Here is an 18,455-nt window from a genome sequence, read left to right on the forward strand (position 1 = left end):
TGGGCACTATTGTGCTTAGATTTGAATCCAGCACCCTGCATTATCAATTGTGCTCCACTTTTAATCTAGCCCTTGGTGTTCTGAGACACTATTCTATATAGTTTTGATTTATTTTTAGAAGTGGTACCATACGTTAATTATTATTAAAACAAGATCATTAAAAAAAACACTAAGCACACTGTCGCACATACATTACATATGGCACAATATGTTTTTCAATTAGAAGTGTTTTGCGAATATAGATAATTAATTAGTAATTTTAGATCATTTCATCCCCAGAAGATACAGTATTACAGGTACTAAATAGTATAGCTGTGGCACCAGTGGTTGGCAGTACAACAACTTCTAAAATATCCTCTAGGGGGCATATGCTACATACAATTCGTTTTGCGTTTACAGTACATTGACTTTTGTCAGCTCGTTAGTATCCGTAGTGACGAAACATACTAGTGTCATCCAATATGGTGGCGTTCGTGTCTGCACACACGTGTGGTTCTGTTGGCATGTAGTAAACACTCGCAACAAGGATTTCCCTTCGTGTTTGTCAGGCCGTGTCCCGAAAAGTCTTTGGCTTCTTTGTGTTGTCTACTAATCGTCAATCGCCATGTCCGGCAGAAACAACAACAAGCTGCCCACTAACCTACCGCAGCTGCAGAATCTGATCAAGCGAGATCCACCTTCCTACCATGAGGAGGTGAGTACTAGAGCTGATATATTGCTGAGCACACTGATAGCCAAAGGGTAATATGTTTAGGAATGCCCAGCTCGTATGGAAGCGAGACGAGCCCATTGACAGCTGTATGTGTTTTTAATATCATGAATAGTAATATTTAGAGTTAGGGATTTTCGATTGTTGCGTATTTTACTTTTTAAATTATTATAAAATGCAGAACAGGAACAGAAATTAATGAAGCTAAGTATATGTGTGTTTATGCACAACTAATACAGCCATATAAATGATCATTGGCTTACAGGGTCAACTGTTACTGTGTTGATGGATAGTCATATATCCATAACCATTAAAGTTGTGCTACTAACAACTAATACTAAAATATCTTGATATACAGCAGATTAAATAATGTCTCTTTAGGAGATATTGACATTGGTACAGTCAGATAAGAGGAAATTAACAAACATAGGATAGATCTCTGACAGGTACTCACGAAGATTGACAGCAGTGAAGCTAAAACAAGGGTTTCAGATGAGTGAAATAAACACAGAATTGCCTACACATAGAGTATAGGCATTATTATATGGTACTATATTGCATCTCATGAGCCAGACACAGCTAGATAAGTAATCAGGAGTTGCAGTTGCCCCCAGTCACTGGTTGTGTCCTTCTCAGAAGCTGCAGTGCTTGTGGCTCAAAAGATGGACTTTACCTATGTGTTTTACCCTATTGTAGTTTTAAACATGTAATAAGTCAGGGTCAGTAATGCAAAACAAATTCTCAAAATTGTTTTGAGCATGGAATTTGTACATTACATTTATTTTTAAGTTATTGATAACATTCAAAACATAATCACTGAAATAGGGATTTTGAATCAACTAAACAATGGTTTTTACATTGTTAAAATTCTAGACATGTGAAAGGAGATTAAAATATTCTTAGAACCTGACCAATAATATAAGGAACTGTTATTCTTTGGGGGAAAAAACAAAACCTTGACATGGTGGTTAGATTAACCAGTATGTCATACCAGGCTCAAGGGAATTGTATGTTTTTGTGTACAGGTATGCCAATCATATAGGGAACACATAAACATTGAGTTTCAACCTATTGTAAATATGCATTTGAATAATTGTGACATGGTTCTCACATACTGACACCAAAATAGTAGTATCTATTATCGTGCTGATGTGTAGGAGTTCCTGAGCTAACTCCACTTCAGTCTTGCAGCTGGATTCTTAGTATGTTTTATTAAAGGAAAGCAATAAAAACTTGTATATACTTCTATTAATTAAAACGGGGAAGACATGTTTTTTGTTAATCAGCATTTGGTATTCTTTCTGTCAATTAAAACTGACATATTTTATTTGTTGCACAGTTCTTACAGCAGTTCAATCACTACCAGTCCAATATTGAAGTTTTCAAGCTGCAACCTGATAAACCAAACAAAGAGCTATCAACGCTTATTATGTTTATGGCACAGGTAAGCAGTTATGTCTTTATGTAGCGGTGTAGAGGCTGTGATGGATCTTAATTCTGATGCATGAGATTGGGATATTGACAGTTTTACAAAACCACAGTGTATTTGTAGCTTTAGGAAAATATGCTTTGCAGTTAAAGAAGCATTAAAGGAAAGCCATAAAAAATATGCCAAATGGTAAAATTCCAGGCCCAGATGGCTTTAGAATTAAGTATTAAACACTTCACACCATTCTTACTCTCACACTTATACAACACACTACTAGACAATGGAGGTTTCCCACCTAGCATGCTAGAAGCCCTCATAACAGTTCTACCAAAACCAGGCAAAACACCTGATCGTCCAGAAAATTTGCGCCTAATTTCATTGCTCAATACTGATATAAAAAGTTTGCACAAATTATAGCCACACGTATAAACAAAGTCCTCCATAAACTCTGACCAAGTGGGCTTCATCCCAGGAGAGAGGCGAGAGATAACACTCAGTCTTACAACTTATCTCTTATGCATAAAACAATCATATTGTTGCTGGTCTCCATGGACGCAGAAAAGGCCTTTAACAGAGTTGATTGGACCTTCATAAGGGCCACTCTGTCAAAAATGAAATTCAGTCGTAAATTTATTGACCTGATATTCAAACTATATTCCACATCATCTGTCATAGTGACAGTGAATGGCCTTCTCTCAGAGAGTTTCTCAATAACCAATAGGGCTAGAAAGGGTTGTCCCCTGTCGCCAATACTATTCGTAATCTATATTGAGATCCGCAGATAACAGGAAACTCCATCAGCAAAACAACATAAATTACCAATGTAGGCAGAGAATGTTCTTTTTAACTATCATAAACACAGAAACATTGTTTCCCCAAACTCTGCGAGTCTTGGTTGAATACGGAAAGTTCTCTAATCTACAATTAAAGCTGGCAAAATCAGAGATCTTAAATATATCAATACCAATTGACACCAAGTCTCGAATCATAACACACTGCCCCATCCAACTTCAGAAAGATAAGATGAAATAATTAGGTCTCTATCTGTCATCAGACCCTCACACACAATTCAAAGCTAACTATAAACTCTTGGAAAGATCAATTATAAATGACCTCTCTAATTGAAAGGGCAAAAGCATCTCTTGGCTAAGTAGGATCAGTGTTATAAAGACGAATGTTCTCCCCAGAATTCACTACCTCCTACAAACTTTACCTATACCCCTTTCACACGACTACATGTTAAAACTGCAAAGATCCGTAGAGGGCTATATTTGGAACGGGATAAATCCTAGAGTCCATAAACAAACCCTATATCTACCTAAAGAAAAAGGAGGTTTAGGTGTACCAAACCTTTCTCTCTATAGACGAGCCATCATCCTGCAAACGACCAATCTAAACACTGGACTCAAATTGACAGATTTATCCTACAAACTAGCAATTCGGGACTATCGCCTGGATTCCATCTAAACACAGAACAGCATCCATCGAAAGATACCCCATACTGAAGGAATTTTTTTTAAATGTGGGATAAAATTATTCACACCTCCTCTTCTATTTCCTCATAGGCCTCTCCTATTACTCCATTCTAAGAAAACCTTGCACATTAAAGAGACATATACACAGGAGGGCTTCCACATGAAAAATGGGACACTATTTCACCTAACTCACCAAAACAAACAGAGCCTTAACAACATTCTCAACGCAAATCCAGACACCACTCACTTGGCTATCCCATGCACAGATACAGCATTACATTGACTCACACAAACAGTCCCTACTTAGACAATCAACCGATTTTGAAAAACTGTGCTTAATTCAACAAACCCCTGCCCACATGATATCAATTTTCTACGAATAACTCCTACTCTCAGAAAAACACCTCCTCCCTTCCGTTTCCAAGCCGTAACATAGGGAGTTAAATACGGATTTAACCCTAAAAAACTGGAATTCTATATTTTCCACCATGAAATGGCCTACATCTCAGCACAGATCCAAGAAACCAACTACAAACTGTTGACACAATGGTATCTTAACACCAGCTAGACTAAAAAAAAGATATACTCTTTGACCACGGGTAAATGCTGGAGTGGCTGCTCTGGGGAATGTACCATGTTGCAAATACTGCCCCAATATTCATCAATTCTGATCAGAGGCAATAACATATATAAGTAACATCTAAGAAACCATTATACCTAGAGATCCTAAGATATTGTTATATACGAGTCTCCCTAAATTAAAATTCAGAGCAAAGCAAACAGTACTACTTATAATAATTTTTAGCACAAAAATAATAATCTCCACACACTGGAAAAACCCCCATGGTTCCCTCCATAGCAGACTGGTGAAGTCAAGTCTCCTTCAGTTGGAGAGATACCACTACCTCAAAAATGACAATCAAGCAACATGAGATGATGCTGGACGTATGAAATAGAAAGAGAGAACCTCAATAAGCCCTATTTGGACCAAATCCCATTACCATCCTCCACACCACATAACTTATCTGGCCTCACAAAGAGGTGAGCCTCATTTGCTTTACATCACATCGACAACACACACTCCATTCCCTTCTCTATTTTAACTTTATTTAAAAAAAAAATAATAATCCCTCATCCACCCCTATTTCACAGGCCATGTGATAACCATTCCGATGCTCTCTCCTACCCCCTTTCATTTGCAAACACAAATATATTAATGCCTTAGTACCTGACTATCTGATATTTGAAGTAACTTGTATGATGTTGTCTAAGATGTCTTACTTATGCTATAATGTTCATTTTTTCTTTTTGTGTATACGTTTACTTGAGCTCTAATTTTCACCACGTCTATTTCAAAAGACTACAACTACAGCTGGACTCTCATATTCTCTAAACCAGCATAAAGACAACCAATATAAGAAGTGTATATCACCAAAGTTCAGGGGTCAGCAACCTTGGCACCCCAGGTGTTTCGGAAATTCATTTCCCATGATAGCCAGCCTAAAGTGTGTCTGAGCATTGTGGTAAATGTAGTTCCAAAACATCTGCGGTGTCAAGGTTGCTGACCCCTGCCATAGTCTGTAATATTTCTATGCTTTTTATGCCTGTACTGTTTTTATAACTTACAATAAAGCTTTCAAAACTTAAAAAACAAACAAACAAAAAAACATTAAAGGGACTGTAAACACCTTGCTATTTTAATATAAATAGCTTAGTTATGATAGTAAAACAACACTGCAATATACTTTCATTATTTACTTTGTCCCCTTTTTATGTAATTGAGCTCTGAAAATGCACATTGCAGACTTTTTGAGGAATACCCTGATATTTATCTTTACCTAATTGGCTTTAACAGATGCTAACAATATGGCTGTGGCTAGACTTGTAAGCTGTGGGCTCAAGCTCAGATTGGCTTCTCCAAGTGAGGAAAGTGGTGGGGTGAAGTTTGGCTGTTTAAAAAAAAAAAAAAAATCAATTACTGCGAACAAGATGTTAATTTATTTAGAAATGTCTAGAATTGGCTATTGAGCTTGTTTCTGTGCCATTTTCACATTGAGTAAAACTCATAACTTATGTTGTGCTTTTCAGGTTGCGCATTGTTATCCAAAGGATCTTGAAGAGTTTCCCCAGTTGCTGAAAACACTGCTCGTTTCACATCACACATTAATGGATTCAGACCTGAGAATGGTATTCAGTCTGCAATATTACTTAGATATGCTTATCTTTTGGTATTTGAAGCAATCTTGTTTTGTTATACACATTTTTTGTTGTTGCTATTTTTGCAGGGCTATGTTTTTAGGATGTTTTTTTTTTTTTATATATATTAAAGGGACAGTAAACCTACAGAATAATGTTATATCATTTTGCACATAGTGCAGAATTATATAACATTATCTTAGCGGTAACTTCATAAATTAAAAGTATTGGCAGTTTTTTTAGTGTAAAGTTGGACTCTGCTACTACACCAGAGCAGGAGCAAGCTACATTCAGTCCAATGGCACGATTTGGCGTGCTGTAACTAGCCAGTAAGCCTGCGAAACGCTTTGGAAATCCAAGACCCGCTCAGTAGAGCCTGGAGCGTAGGTCCAACTTTAGACTAAAAAAAAAAAATGGCAATGCTTTTAAAGGGACACTGAACCCATATTTTTTCTTTCATGATTCAGATAAAGCATGCAATTTTAAGTAACTTTCTAATTTACTCCTATTATCAATTTTTCTTCGTTCTCTTTCTATCTTTATTTAAAAAGCAGGAATGGGATGTATAGGAGCAGACCTATTTTTGGTTGAGAACCTGGGTTATGCTTGCTTATTGGTGGATAAATGTAAGCCTCCAATAAGCAAGCACTATCCATGGTGCTGAACCTAAAATGGTCTGGCTGCTAAGATTTACATTCCTGCTTTTAAAATAAAGATAGGAAGAGAACAAAGAAAAATTGATAATGGGAGTATTTAGAAAGTTGCTTAAAATGGCATGCTCTATCTGAATCATGAAAGAAAAAATTTGCGTTCAGTGTCCCTTTAATTTATGAAGTCACTGCTAAGATAATGTTATTTAATTCTGTATGTTTACTGCCCCTTTAAATGGAGGGTGACCATATCTGGTATGTTATGGTTTTTATACAATTTATTGACATTTTGTTTTATTTTTTAAGAATTACTCATGTACTTATTGATAACCACAACTAAATATGTGTACTATATATACAAAGTGATACCTACTTCTCTAGGTTTGTATGTTTTTGGTATGCATTCTTCATATGTACCTTTTTGCTTTGTTTACAGACACTCTGTAAAGCACTAATCATGTTAAGAAACAAGGATTTGGTAAGCCCCTCGGTTATTCTGGAGCTTTTCTTTGAACTATTAAGATGTCATGATAAACTTTTGAGAACGGTAAGTTCTAATATGTCCCACAATTATATTAATACTCTTAATTAATATTTTATTCTGTTTCTAAAGAAAATAATTTATAATACTGGCCTTTAAGCTAGCGCAGGTTTTGCTGAAAGTGGTGCTTTGTGTATACAAATTACTTGTTATATTAAAGGGACGTATAGTCCAAATTACTTCTACTATAAAATCAAAGGTGTTTCATTCTCTTGGTATTCTTTGTTAAAGGAGCAGCAATGCATTACTGGGAGCTAGCTGAACCCAGGTGAGCCAATGACCAGGCATATATGTGCAGCCACTGATCAGAAGCTAGCTCCTAGTAGTGCATTGTTGCTCCTGAGCCTACTTGGGTATGCTTTTAAGCAAAGGATACCAAGAGAACAAGCAAATTATATAACAGAAGTAAACTGGAAACGTTTTTGCTTTCTCTATCTGACTCATGAAAGTTAAATTTTAAGAACCAAAAATGCTTCAGTGTAGTACAACAGTACTGGAAGAGCAATACTATGGGCCCTATTTATGAAGCTGCAGATGCAGCATCCGTGCCTGAGCGTTCAAAGATCACACGGGCATATCTAAAATGCTAGTTGTGTAGCTGCAGTGTGAAGATCTGATTTAAATGATTGACAAGCCCTGCTCTTGTGCAATAGGTTGCTGCCTGCTTACCGTGATGCCATGCAGTTAAGGTTCCTGGATGTGTTCTTCTGATTTTAGGTTTTGTTTTACCTATTCTGGTGTCTGTTCTTAAACCACTGTAGACTGTTCTTCTTCTTTTTTTTTTAATTTTTGTTTTTTGTTTTCCTTCCCTCCAATGTGATCCAGAACCTCTCCCTTTTGTCTTTCAAGCTGTAGCCCTCTTAAAATCACCCCTTTCTTTTATGTTTTTCTTTGTTATGCATTTCTCCACTTAAAGGGATAGGAAAGTCAAAATTAAACCTGCATGATTCAGATAGAGCATGTAATTTTAAGACACTTTTAAATTCACTTCTATTTTCAAATGTGCTTCATTCTCTTAGTATCCCTTGTTAAAAAATGAATACGCACATATCATACACTAGTGGTTGCTGCTGCTAATTGGTGCCTGCACACATTTGTCTCTTGTGATTGGCTAAATAGATATTTTCAGCTTCCTGTCAGTAGTGTCTCTTGTGATTGGATAACTAGATGTGTTCAGCTAGCTACCAGTAGTGCAATGCTGTCCCTTCAGCAATGGATAACAAGAGAATGAAGAAAATGTGATAATAGAATTAAATTGGAAAGTTGTTTAAAATTGTATGTTCCATCTGAATCATAAAAGAAAATTTTGGGGTATACTATCCCTTTATAAGTCAGTTATTCTCAACCAAAGCATCATAAACTGTCCCCGTCCATGCACTAAAAAGTCACTCGGAGTGCTGTACTGTGTCATACTAGCTAGCTGTGATGCATTGGGTGAGCTGTGAACAACACACTAGTAAATAACAATTAACAGTCAATAATTACATTATTACATAATGGGACGCAGCAATGCTTAGTCAACTAAGAGCTCTACTACTGGAGTAACATTTCCATGTCAGTTAAACCCTGCGCATAAAGCTGGTTTGGCCCTAAATCTTTCGTCTACATGAAAATTTAATGGAAAACCCAACGTTTCCAGTCATCGAACCTCAGTACAGAGGGCAAGGGCTCCATTTGTAGAATACTTTTCACCACACCTGCACTTCAACAACATTATTCCCAAATGTTTTCTTTCTTGGTTCAGAGAGAGCAGGCAATTTTAAACAACTTTCCTTATTCTATTATCTAATTTGTTTTATTCAGTTTTTGTATCCTTTGTTGAAAAGCATACCTAGGTATGCTCAGGAGCTGCTGATTGCTGGCTGCACATATATGCCTCATGTTATTGGCTCACTCATGTGCATTGCTGTTTCTTCAACAAAAGATACCAAGAGGTTGAAGCACATTTTATAATAGAAGTAAAATGGAAACTTGTTTAAACTTTTATTCTCTATCTGAATAAGGAAAACATTTTTGGGGGGTTCATGTCCCTTTTAAGATTAGTTCTATCCCAGTGTGGTAATGCAGATCAATGCGTCTATAGCTGTTTCGGGTCAGTGACTAGAAGAGAAACCCACAGCGTGTGGTGCTCCAGACACCCCATGATCTTCTAAGGCTGTTGTTTCAAGAAAATAAATTGTAAATACATAGCATTTTAAGGGACAGTGTTGATTTTTATATATGATGTATATTCAGTGTTTGAGCAGTGTGTTGCAAAAGAGCTGCTTACATAATGTTTTAAAAAAAAAAAACTTTAAAACTGTCATTTGGTTAACAAAATCTGTATTATTTTACTCTCTGTGACCATACATATTAAAGTTGTTTTTGAGTGTTGCTTATATTGCCTACTTTGCTGTAACCAGTTAGAGACAGATATACATGAGCTGCTATACTGAACAAACAGTCATTTCGTAGACCGTCAAATTAAATTTACTCTGTTTTTTTTTTACCCCCCTTTAATGACCAGCGACATACCCTGTACGTCGCTGGTCTTTCTATGGGGGTGCGGTTTTCAATAGCATGGTATTCTCAGGTGGCGGCGAGACCGTGCTATTTTAGCAAGCATTCTGGATGGAGGGAGGGACTAATAGCCACGCAATCCCTTAACGGTCAGCGATGTACAGGCTATGTTGCGGTCGTTAAGGGATTAAACTATGCTTTATTAAGCATGGGAAAATGAATTTTGAAAATTATATGTCCCTTTTTAGTAGTGTTATGATGATAAGCTGTTATGTTAATCATTTAAAAAGAAATATTTTGCACTTCAGTCACTGATATAGAAATAGTATTTTTAAATATAATTTTATTACATGTATTACCTAATAAACATATTGTCTTGCGCTTGTTTCTCCATGTCCGATATCAAGAATTAAGATATTTTTCTGCTCTTTTAGACATTATATACTCACATCGTAACGGACATTAAAAACATAAATGCAAAGCACAAAAACAACAAAGTTAATACGGTAAGTTTTTGCTTTAGTTGGCAGACTTTGCTTCCTTGTATTATTGGTGCGATCAATACTTCATATGCTAATTTTGTCTGTTTATTCATTGGTAGACTCTACAAAACTTTATGTACACAATGCTTAGAGACAACCATGCTACAGCAGCAAAGATCTCATTGGATGTCATGATAGAGCTGTATAGAAGGAATATCTGGTAAGTAGAATAAAGCAAGATTTATGTCATTTTATCATGTGATAATTGTCTTTTTTAGATTCCAACATTTCAAGGTTGTGATAACAACTGTTTCCAAAAATAATTACCAAGAAATGCTACACTCCTAAATCACTTACGCCAGTGGTCGACAAATCTGTTTCAAATTTAGTAGCCAGACAGTGGTATTTGTATATTGATATATGGAGAATATTTCAAAAAGTTAGGAGCCAGGAGTAAAATTCTAGAAGCCCTGGAATTGTTGAGCCCTGATATACACTAAACCTTGAAATAGCTTGTATTTTCTCTTTTTTTATGCTTTATTTATCTAGTAGGTGAAACTGAATTCTTTTTGCTTCATTGTAATATTTTCTGCACGAGGTTCCTTGTATGATAGGACTTGAAATACAAACAGTTGAATAAACCTAATGTTATATTTATTAAAGTATTCAAAGGTATTAAAGGGACAGTCTACACCAGAATTTTTATTGTTTTAAAAGATAGATAATCCCTTTATTACCCATTTCCCAGTTTTGCATAACCAACACAGTTATAATAATATACTTTTAACCTCTGTGATTATCTTGTATCTAAGCCTCTGCAAACTGCCCCTTTATTCAGTTCTTTTGACAGACTTGCAGTCTAGCCAATCAGTGCCTGCTCCCAGATAACTTCTCATGCACGAGCACAGTGTTATCTATATGAAATACGTGAACTAACACCCTCTAGTGGTGTAAAACTGTTAAAATGCAATCTGAAAGAAGGGTGGGCTTCAAGGTCTTAGAAATTAGCATATGAACCTCCTAGGTTAAGCTTTCAACTAAGAATACCAAGAGAACAAAGCAAAATTGGTGATAAAAGTAAATTGGAAAATTGTTTAAAATTACATGCCCTATCTGAATCATGAAAGTTTATTTTGGTGTAGACTGTCCCTTTAATCTGTTGAATTTTTTGTTATTTGATAGGAACGATGCTAAAACAGTAAATGTGATAACTACAGCATGCTTCTCAAAGGTGACAAAGGTAAGCTACCCCACGTGTAATTATAAGTGTGTAGTCATGCATATTCTTGTACAAACTATTAGTTTGGCTTTACCTTACTTGTTTTTAAAATGATGGTAATCGCTCCCCATTATAAAATCAAATCCGGAATGTTAGGGATATTTTAGATGTTTCATTCATCAGTTGTAATGAAGATGCGCTATAACTTTTTTAATATAGATGTGAAATGCAAATTACCCGTGCTCCGCTGCCCACTTCAAAAGTTAATTTTTCTGTGAGCTAAAGGTTTAGGTATTTTCTTAAAGATCTTTAAAGTTGGGTACATAGAAAGTATATATATAAAGGTACAGAATATATTAGAATCGCTATATGTCATGTGATTTAAAATAAATATGCATGATCAGAGCTTTTTATTTCACGCATTTTAACTATATTTTCTTCTAGATCCTTGTTGCAGCTCTCAAGTTCTTCCTCGGAAAGGATGAGGGTGAGAAGCAAGACAGTGATTCAGAATCCGAGGTGGGTGTTTTTATTTATTAAAATTCTTTTTATAAAAGACAGAAAAGAAAAAATATTGATTTCAAATAAAGAAATACCCTTATGGAATAGCGTCCCCACACTAAAATTGAAGTGAGTCCTCCCTTTCCGTTCTAGAAATTGTAATAAAATGTTCCCATTATCATTTATCTGCTCCATTCCTTTTTTCCTTTTAAAATGGTGAGTTTGGACTTCCGGTAGGCAGCTTAACAAGATGGCCACAGCTTCACTCTGCTTTGAGTGCATTGTGGCAGAATCTCCAGCCATCCATACCTCCCTTGGCAATAATTGTGCCTGGGAATAATTCAGGATCAGGACATTACAACTCCTGGCCTCCGAGAAGGCACAGAAAAGTTAAAATTTGTCTTTGGACCTGCAGACGTGCACACTCAGATAAACAAGATGGCGCACATTGCTGAGGCCCTAATAGATGTATTTATGCCAATATTGGACTCCCTAACAACAGCTATGGGGGAACTCCTCTGTGAAGTGCGAGAGCTTTGCACACCCGAACATCCTAATGTAATTCCTACATGTTTAAATGTGCCTCGGCAGATTTCATCAGCTAATTTGAAAAACGGCACCTTGGATAACAGTATTATACCACCGATGGAGGGGTCACACTCCCCTATCCTTCTTCCCCAACCAAACTACCTGGTCATGTTGGAAGCAGAGATATTGAAGGATATGGATGTCCCCCATACACTGACTTACCCAAGACCTACTTCTGTGGAGGCGCACCAGACCTCGGGATTCCTGGCACTCTGTAAGAATGAGAGCGCTGACGGCTTCACAATCCGTGTCCCTAATCCTCTTCACTTCGGCTCTCCAACCGTCAGCATGATGTTGTGTCCAGGCGACACGACTGACCAGTGTCTTAACCAGGCGACAAGGAGCGACAACGCAACTCCCGAGCTTCCTGATGCCCGCGCTGCACTGTACACACCGGGAGAAGACAACAGCCCCATAACTTATGCTGCACAGGAGAGCAGACAGGCAACAGCTGTAACTGCCCCACCGCAGGAAACCACTTTACGGACAGCCTTCGAGGTTGGACTTGAGAGGTGACGGCTACTCTACTGTTGCACTACTGTACCTACTTCTCACTGTGGGGCAGCCCCTCTCCCATCTGCAAAAGAGCTGCATCCTTCTGAGGCATGAGTGCCATACTCCATCTCGTGCTGGGGTCGGGTGATCTGCTCAGGACTACAGCCCTATGTTCCTGCTGACTGGGTAGCGGAGTGGTTGTATGAACTGATGTCTTTACCTTGCTTATGTACAATAGTGGAATATCAAGCATATTTTAATATTTGATTGTATGTGTGCTTTTGTCCCATTTCATTATGTATATCAACCTCTCTGCTCTGCTTCGGTGCTGTTTGTTTGATTTGCTGGGCAGTGTTATTCAGCCTATTAATAGTACTTTGTCTGGCTGGCAATTAACAATAAGATCATTGCCAACACTTTTCTTATTAGATGTATTTTGGTGAATCAAAACGTTGCTGCACACTGAGGTCTCAATATAAATAAATATATATATATATATACCCCTGCTTGGAGTTATAGTCAGATATACTTAATCATTTTAAGTAGCCTATGTATACGCACATCCCACCCATAACTACCAAGAAACTATTAAGTAATTGCGTGCATGCAATATTAAGGCGGCCACACTGTTTATACTGGGCGACTCGCACAGTCAGTCACTAGACCGCTGTTTAATATAAAATACTTGCCGGGCAGTATAATTTGTTATTCAATTAAGGCTGAGTAAATTGCGCCCTCACACATATCTAGTTGGGGACTACTTAACTCAGATTTTTTCCTATTGCGGCAGCTGTCCACATACCTGCTGAACCCATCAAAGACTTGTCTTGTTTTAGTTTAACTTATATGTGTAGTTTAGAAGCTTTATTTCATTGTTTTATTATGTGCTATGTGTTATATTGTTAGTTACGGTTCTGAACTGCTGCATAATCATAGTGCTGTTTGCTGAGAATTGCAGTGTGTTATAACTCTCATAATATGTTAAAAACTTTGGCCACGCTGCTTTCTTATAAGGGATGCATCTCCACTGTAACTTCACAGTTTGGCTGATCAGTGTTTATATACTACATTGCCTGATACTTGTTCTATAACTAGCGATATGCACTCTTGGGATCAGATGTCATTGTGAAAACTAAATCGTTTCTGCAAACTAATGCCTCAACATACATACAAGCTCCTGCTTTGAACTATAGCCAGACATAAGTATTCATTCTAAGTAGCCTCTGTAAATGCATATCCCACTCGTATATACCAAGAAGCTATGGAGTAATTACATACTTGTAATAAAACGGCAGCCACATTTTTCACAATCAATGTTTATTAGATGACATTTGCCGGGTAATATAATTTATTAGTCAATTTTCCCCGTTTAAGGAGGTTTAGTTTAGTCTTGTTAGTTTATTAAACTGAAATACCGTGTATATGTTAATCTTACTCATTAAAATTGTGGGCCCCACCTCCCCCCCCCCCCCCTTTTTGATATATTCGCTGCATTTGACAGCTGCATTCGTGGGCTTATCCACAATACTATAGGTATCGGCCTTCTCATTTTAAGATGTAATATCTTTTTGCCTCTTGGTAATAATATGATGGCATACTGTGGTATCCAGCAAAACTTCTACTGTTTTGGTTTTATTTTGTCTTTGTTTAAGGAGGTTTAGTTTAGTCTTGTTAGTTTGTTATATGTTTAGTTAGATTGTGTTAGTTTACAAAAACAAAACCCCAGCATTGTGGTACAAATGAGTACTTCTGTTACAATGTTCTCTAGTCCATACAAGTTATTTACAGGCCTAAATATAATCGTGAACATTACATTCTACTGCATCCAATGGATTATGTTATAATACCATGCTGTCTCATCAATTCTATGCTACTTTATCGCACCCTGCGCAGTGTCTTGGATCTGTAACTTATCATTGTACCATGTGTTGGTTATAAATAAAATTTAAAAAAAAATAAAAAATGGTGAGTTTGGATATATTTAACCTATATATTTATATTATAATCTATGTTTGATTACTACCCAAATTTACCATGAACTGAGAAAATGGATTTAATTAACTTATGGTTATGAAAGGTCGTAGTTTAATTTAAATCGCTTAGATTTTTTGTTGAAATATTTTTTTTAATTGTAGGATGACGGTCCAACTGCAAGAGATCTAATGGTGAGATACTCCACTGGGAAAAAGAACACAAAAAACAAGAAGAAGCTAGAGAAAGCTATGAAAGTGCTCAAAGTAAGCATATAGTACAATAGATGAAATAAAGTTTTTGATAGGCTGTGTATTCAGTTATAGTTCTGTTACAAATGTAGGTTTGCTTTTAGCTGCACAGCTGCAACTTCTTAAACTGATGGTAAACTTAATTGATTATATTAACAATATTTGTAATCACAAACTAAACCTTAGGCACTTTAATTCATGAAAAGCATTGTAAACACTGAATTATTGAAATTACCCTTTCTTGTTTTTATTGATTGCCATGTTCCTCCTTCCTTAACACATTGTCTATGTACAATCGCATCCAGCAAGTTAATAACGCCCCTGGTTTTGACGCCAAAGGAGGCGGGATACAATTGGCTACAGCCTGAATTGTCGCGATACGGGTGGAGGCGATATATAAGTGCAATGGCAATACGCAATTATATAACATGTCAGGGCTATCTCTATAACCTCTCTATATATCTATAAATATCTCTATCTCTGGGGGCTCATTATAATAATCGTTAAGACAACAAACTATGGTTTGGTTGAGACTGTAACGAATGAAGAGTTGTGGGTTTGCCATTTCATTCTTTGACCCAGACAAGCACAATGTCTTTAGTTGGTACTGTATCACATACAATTGGAGCTTTCAAGTGAGACTTTTTAATTGATGTTCAGCAAGGCCAAAATGTAAGAAAGATGATAACATTATTAGCTAACTGATCTTAATTTAAAATACTATGAAATATTGTCAAAATCCTACATACAGAAAAAAATGGCTGTATAATGTTCTAATCTACCCTAGATTTATTGAGGTGCTATAATTATTTGTCATAAAGTAGATCTCTTGTATTGTAAAGTCACAGATAATTTAATTATCTTATACTGGCTGTGTGCAGCGTGGGTAAACTGTCAGTTTAAACTCACAATAAAGGGATACTTTTTTGTTTTTAATATAAATTGAAGGTTGAGCTTTGAAATCATTTTCAGCATGTGTGGGCCTTGAACAACTGTTAAAAGGGATATAAAAACCACATTTTTTTTTTCTTTTTCATGATTCATTGATTCTTTCATGTAAGCTTAGGAGTCGGCCCATTTTTGGTTCAGCACCTGGGTAGCATATGCTGATTGGTGGCAAGCGCTACCCACGTTCTGAACTAAAAATGGTCCGACTCCTAAGCTTCGCTTCCTGCTTTTTCAGATACAGATATCAAGAGAAGATAAAAAAATTGATAATAGGAGCAAATTAGAAAGTACTCTATCTGAATCATGAAAGAAAAAAAAATGGGTTTTTATATCCCTTTAAAAATGTTTGCTTTGCAACAATGCAACCTTTGTTTTAACATCACATTAAATATGGTTGATAAGATTCTTCTCCTGTTGATACCGGTATTACTGTAAATAATTTGTCTAATGTATGTGATATTATTTGAAAATATACAGTCAAGAGAAAAAGACCCCATCTGTTTTTGAGTTCTGAATGAACGGTTCTGGTTATACTAATAAATGCAAGGATATGACAAATGTAACGTTAGGAGGTTGACCTATTTTACACTTTTTTTTTTTTTCCAATTATTTAAAAGATAGTTAAATATTTCCTCTGAAATTACTTTTTGAAATTTTAATTTACAAGTGCTAATGGGTTGTAATACTTAATCATTTAACTTTAAAGGGACGGTAAGATCAAAATTAAACTTAAAGGGATACTGAACTCAATTTTTTCTTTCTTTCATGATTCAGATAGAGCAGGCAATTATAAGCAACTTTCTAATTTACTCCCATTAATTTTTCTTCGTTCTCTTGGTATCTTTATTTGAAAAAGCAGGAATGTGAGCTTACGAGCCGGCCCATCTTTGATTCAACACCTGGGTAGCGCTTGCTTATTGGTGCCACCCAGGTGCTGAACCAAAGATGGGCCTGCTCTTTCAAATAAAGATACCAAGAGAATAAAGAAAAATTGATAATAGGAGTAAATTAGAAAATTGCTTAAAATTGCATGCTCTATCTAAATCATGAAAGAAACAATTGGGGTTCAGTATCCCTTTAAATTGATTGGAAATGAGCATGAAATTTTATACAAATTTCCAATTTACTTCTATTATTAATTTTGCTTAGTAATCTTGTTCTTTGTTAAAGAGTAATACTAGGTGAGCTCAGAAGCGTGCACGTCTATCCATTTGGCAGCATTGTTTGCAACATTGTTTTTATATGTTTTATACATAGTTACAAACACTGCTGCAATAGACTGCTCTAGATGCATGCGCCCTCCTAAGCTCCTATCAGCCTACCTAGGTTTAGTCTTAAACAAAGAATGCCAAAAGAACAAAGTAAATTTGATAATTAAAGTAAATTGGAAAGTTGTTTAAAGGGACTTGAAACCCAGTTTTTTTTCTTTCATGATTCAGGAAGAGCATGCAATTTTAAACAACTTTACTATTTCTATTTAATTTTCTTAATTCTCTTGATATCCTTTGTTGAAAAGCATAATACAATAGCCTCAGTAGCTGCTGATGGTGTCTGCACATAAATCCCTCGTGTGATTGCCTCACCTATGTGCATTGCTTTTTCTTCAACCAATGATATCAAAAGAATGAATCAAATTAGATAATAGAAGTAAATTGGAATGTTGTTTAAAATTGCATTCCCTATCTGATTCATGAAAGAAAAATGTTGTGTTTTGTGTCCCTTTAAATTGCATGCTCTATCTGAATCTGGAAAATTTAATTTTTACTTTTCTGTCAATTTTCAGCAATGAGTGCCCGGTTTTTAAAAATACTTTTAAAAACAGGGGCACTTTCATTGATGAAAATTTACATTGCACCGGATTTGTAGAAATACTTACCTTTTTACTTCTCCAAAACAGGATCGCCGATCCCCCGTCGTCTTCCTGTTGTACAAACACAGCAATGACAAAACCGGCTTCCTCCAATCACAGCCAGGCATCACGAGATGGTTGCTCTGGGGGTAGAGCCATGATTGGAGAAAGCCGGTTTTGTCATTTCTGCCATCAGTACAGAGGAACTGAGGCTGGGATCGGCCATCCGGTTTTGGAGAAGTAAAAGGTAAGTATTTCTTCAAATCCGGTGCAATGTAAACTTTCATCAATGAAAGTGCCGCAGTTTTTAAAAGTATTTTTAAAAACCGGGCACTCATTTGTTGAAAATTTACCTTCACTTTAATTAAGATGTTGCTACATTATATTATAATCATTTTTAAACCAGAAGTTACAGTACAAAAATGTATAACCTATTTAAGATTTCTTTAATTTTGTATTTTTGTAGATGGATATGTTTTTAATGTTTAGTTTTATAATTAATTTTTTATTTAATAAATACATTTCCTGTACATATTTTTTTTAACTCGTCTATCTACATTGCACAGAAACACAAAAAGAAGAAAAAACCTGAGGTGTTTAACTTCTCAGCAATTCATTTGGTGCATGATCCACAAGGTGAGCAGGGCTAGTT

The 18,455-nt window shown here is 36.1% G+C and overlaps 1 protein-coding gene across 1 annotated transcript in view; it reads left to right on the top strand.

The window, feature by feature from the left end:
- The first annotated feature begins 448 nt into the window (after positions 1 to 448).
- Positions 449 to 18,455, top strand: part of SDAD1 (SDA1 domain containing 1) — a 79,345-nt gene continuing 61,338 nt past the window's right edge. The window contains exons 1-10 of the mRNA XM_053703399.1: positions 449 to 694; positions 2,049 to 2,153; positions 5,702 to 5,800; positions 6,896 to 7,006; positions 9,934 to 10,005; positions 10,101 to 10,201; positions 11,164 to 11,221; positions 11,645 to 11,719; positions 14,920 to 15,021; positions 18,370 to 18,439. Coding sequence (XP_053559374.1) covers positions 605 to 694; positions 2,049 to 2,153; positions 5,702 to 5,800; positions 6,896 to 7,006; positions 9,934 to 10,005; positions 10,101 to 10,201; positions 11,164 to 11,221; positions 11,645 to 11,719; positions 14,920 to 15,021; positions 18,370 to 18,439 — 883 coding nt within the window. The 5' untranslated portion in view covers positions 449 to 604. The remainder of the gene's footprint in view (positions 695 to 2,048; positions 2,154 to 5,701; positions 5,801 to 6,895; positions 7,007 to 9,933; positions 10,006 to 10,100; positions 10,202 to 11,163; positions 11,222 to 11,644; positions 11,720 to 14,919; positions 15,022 to 18,369; positions 18,440 to 18,455) is intronic.

Source organism: Bombina bombina, chromosome 2 (assembly GCF_027579735.1).
Source record: "Bombina bombina isolate aBomBom1 chromosome 2, aBomBom1.pri, whole genome shotgun sequence".
NCBI classification, from domain to species: Eukaryota; Metazoa; Chordata; class Amphibia; order Anura; family Bombinatoridae; genus Bombina; species Bombina bombina.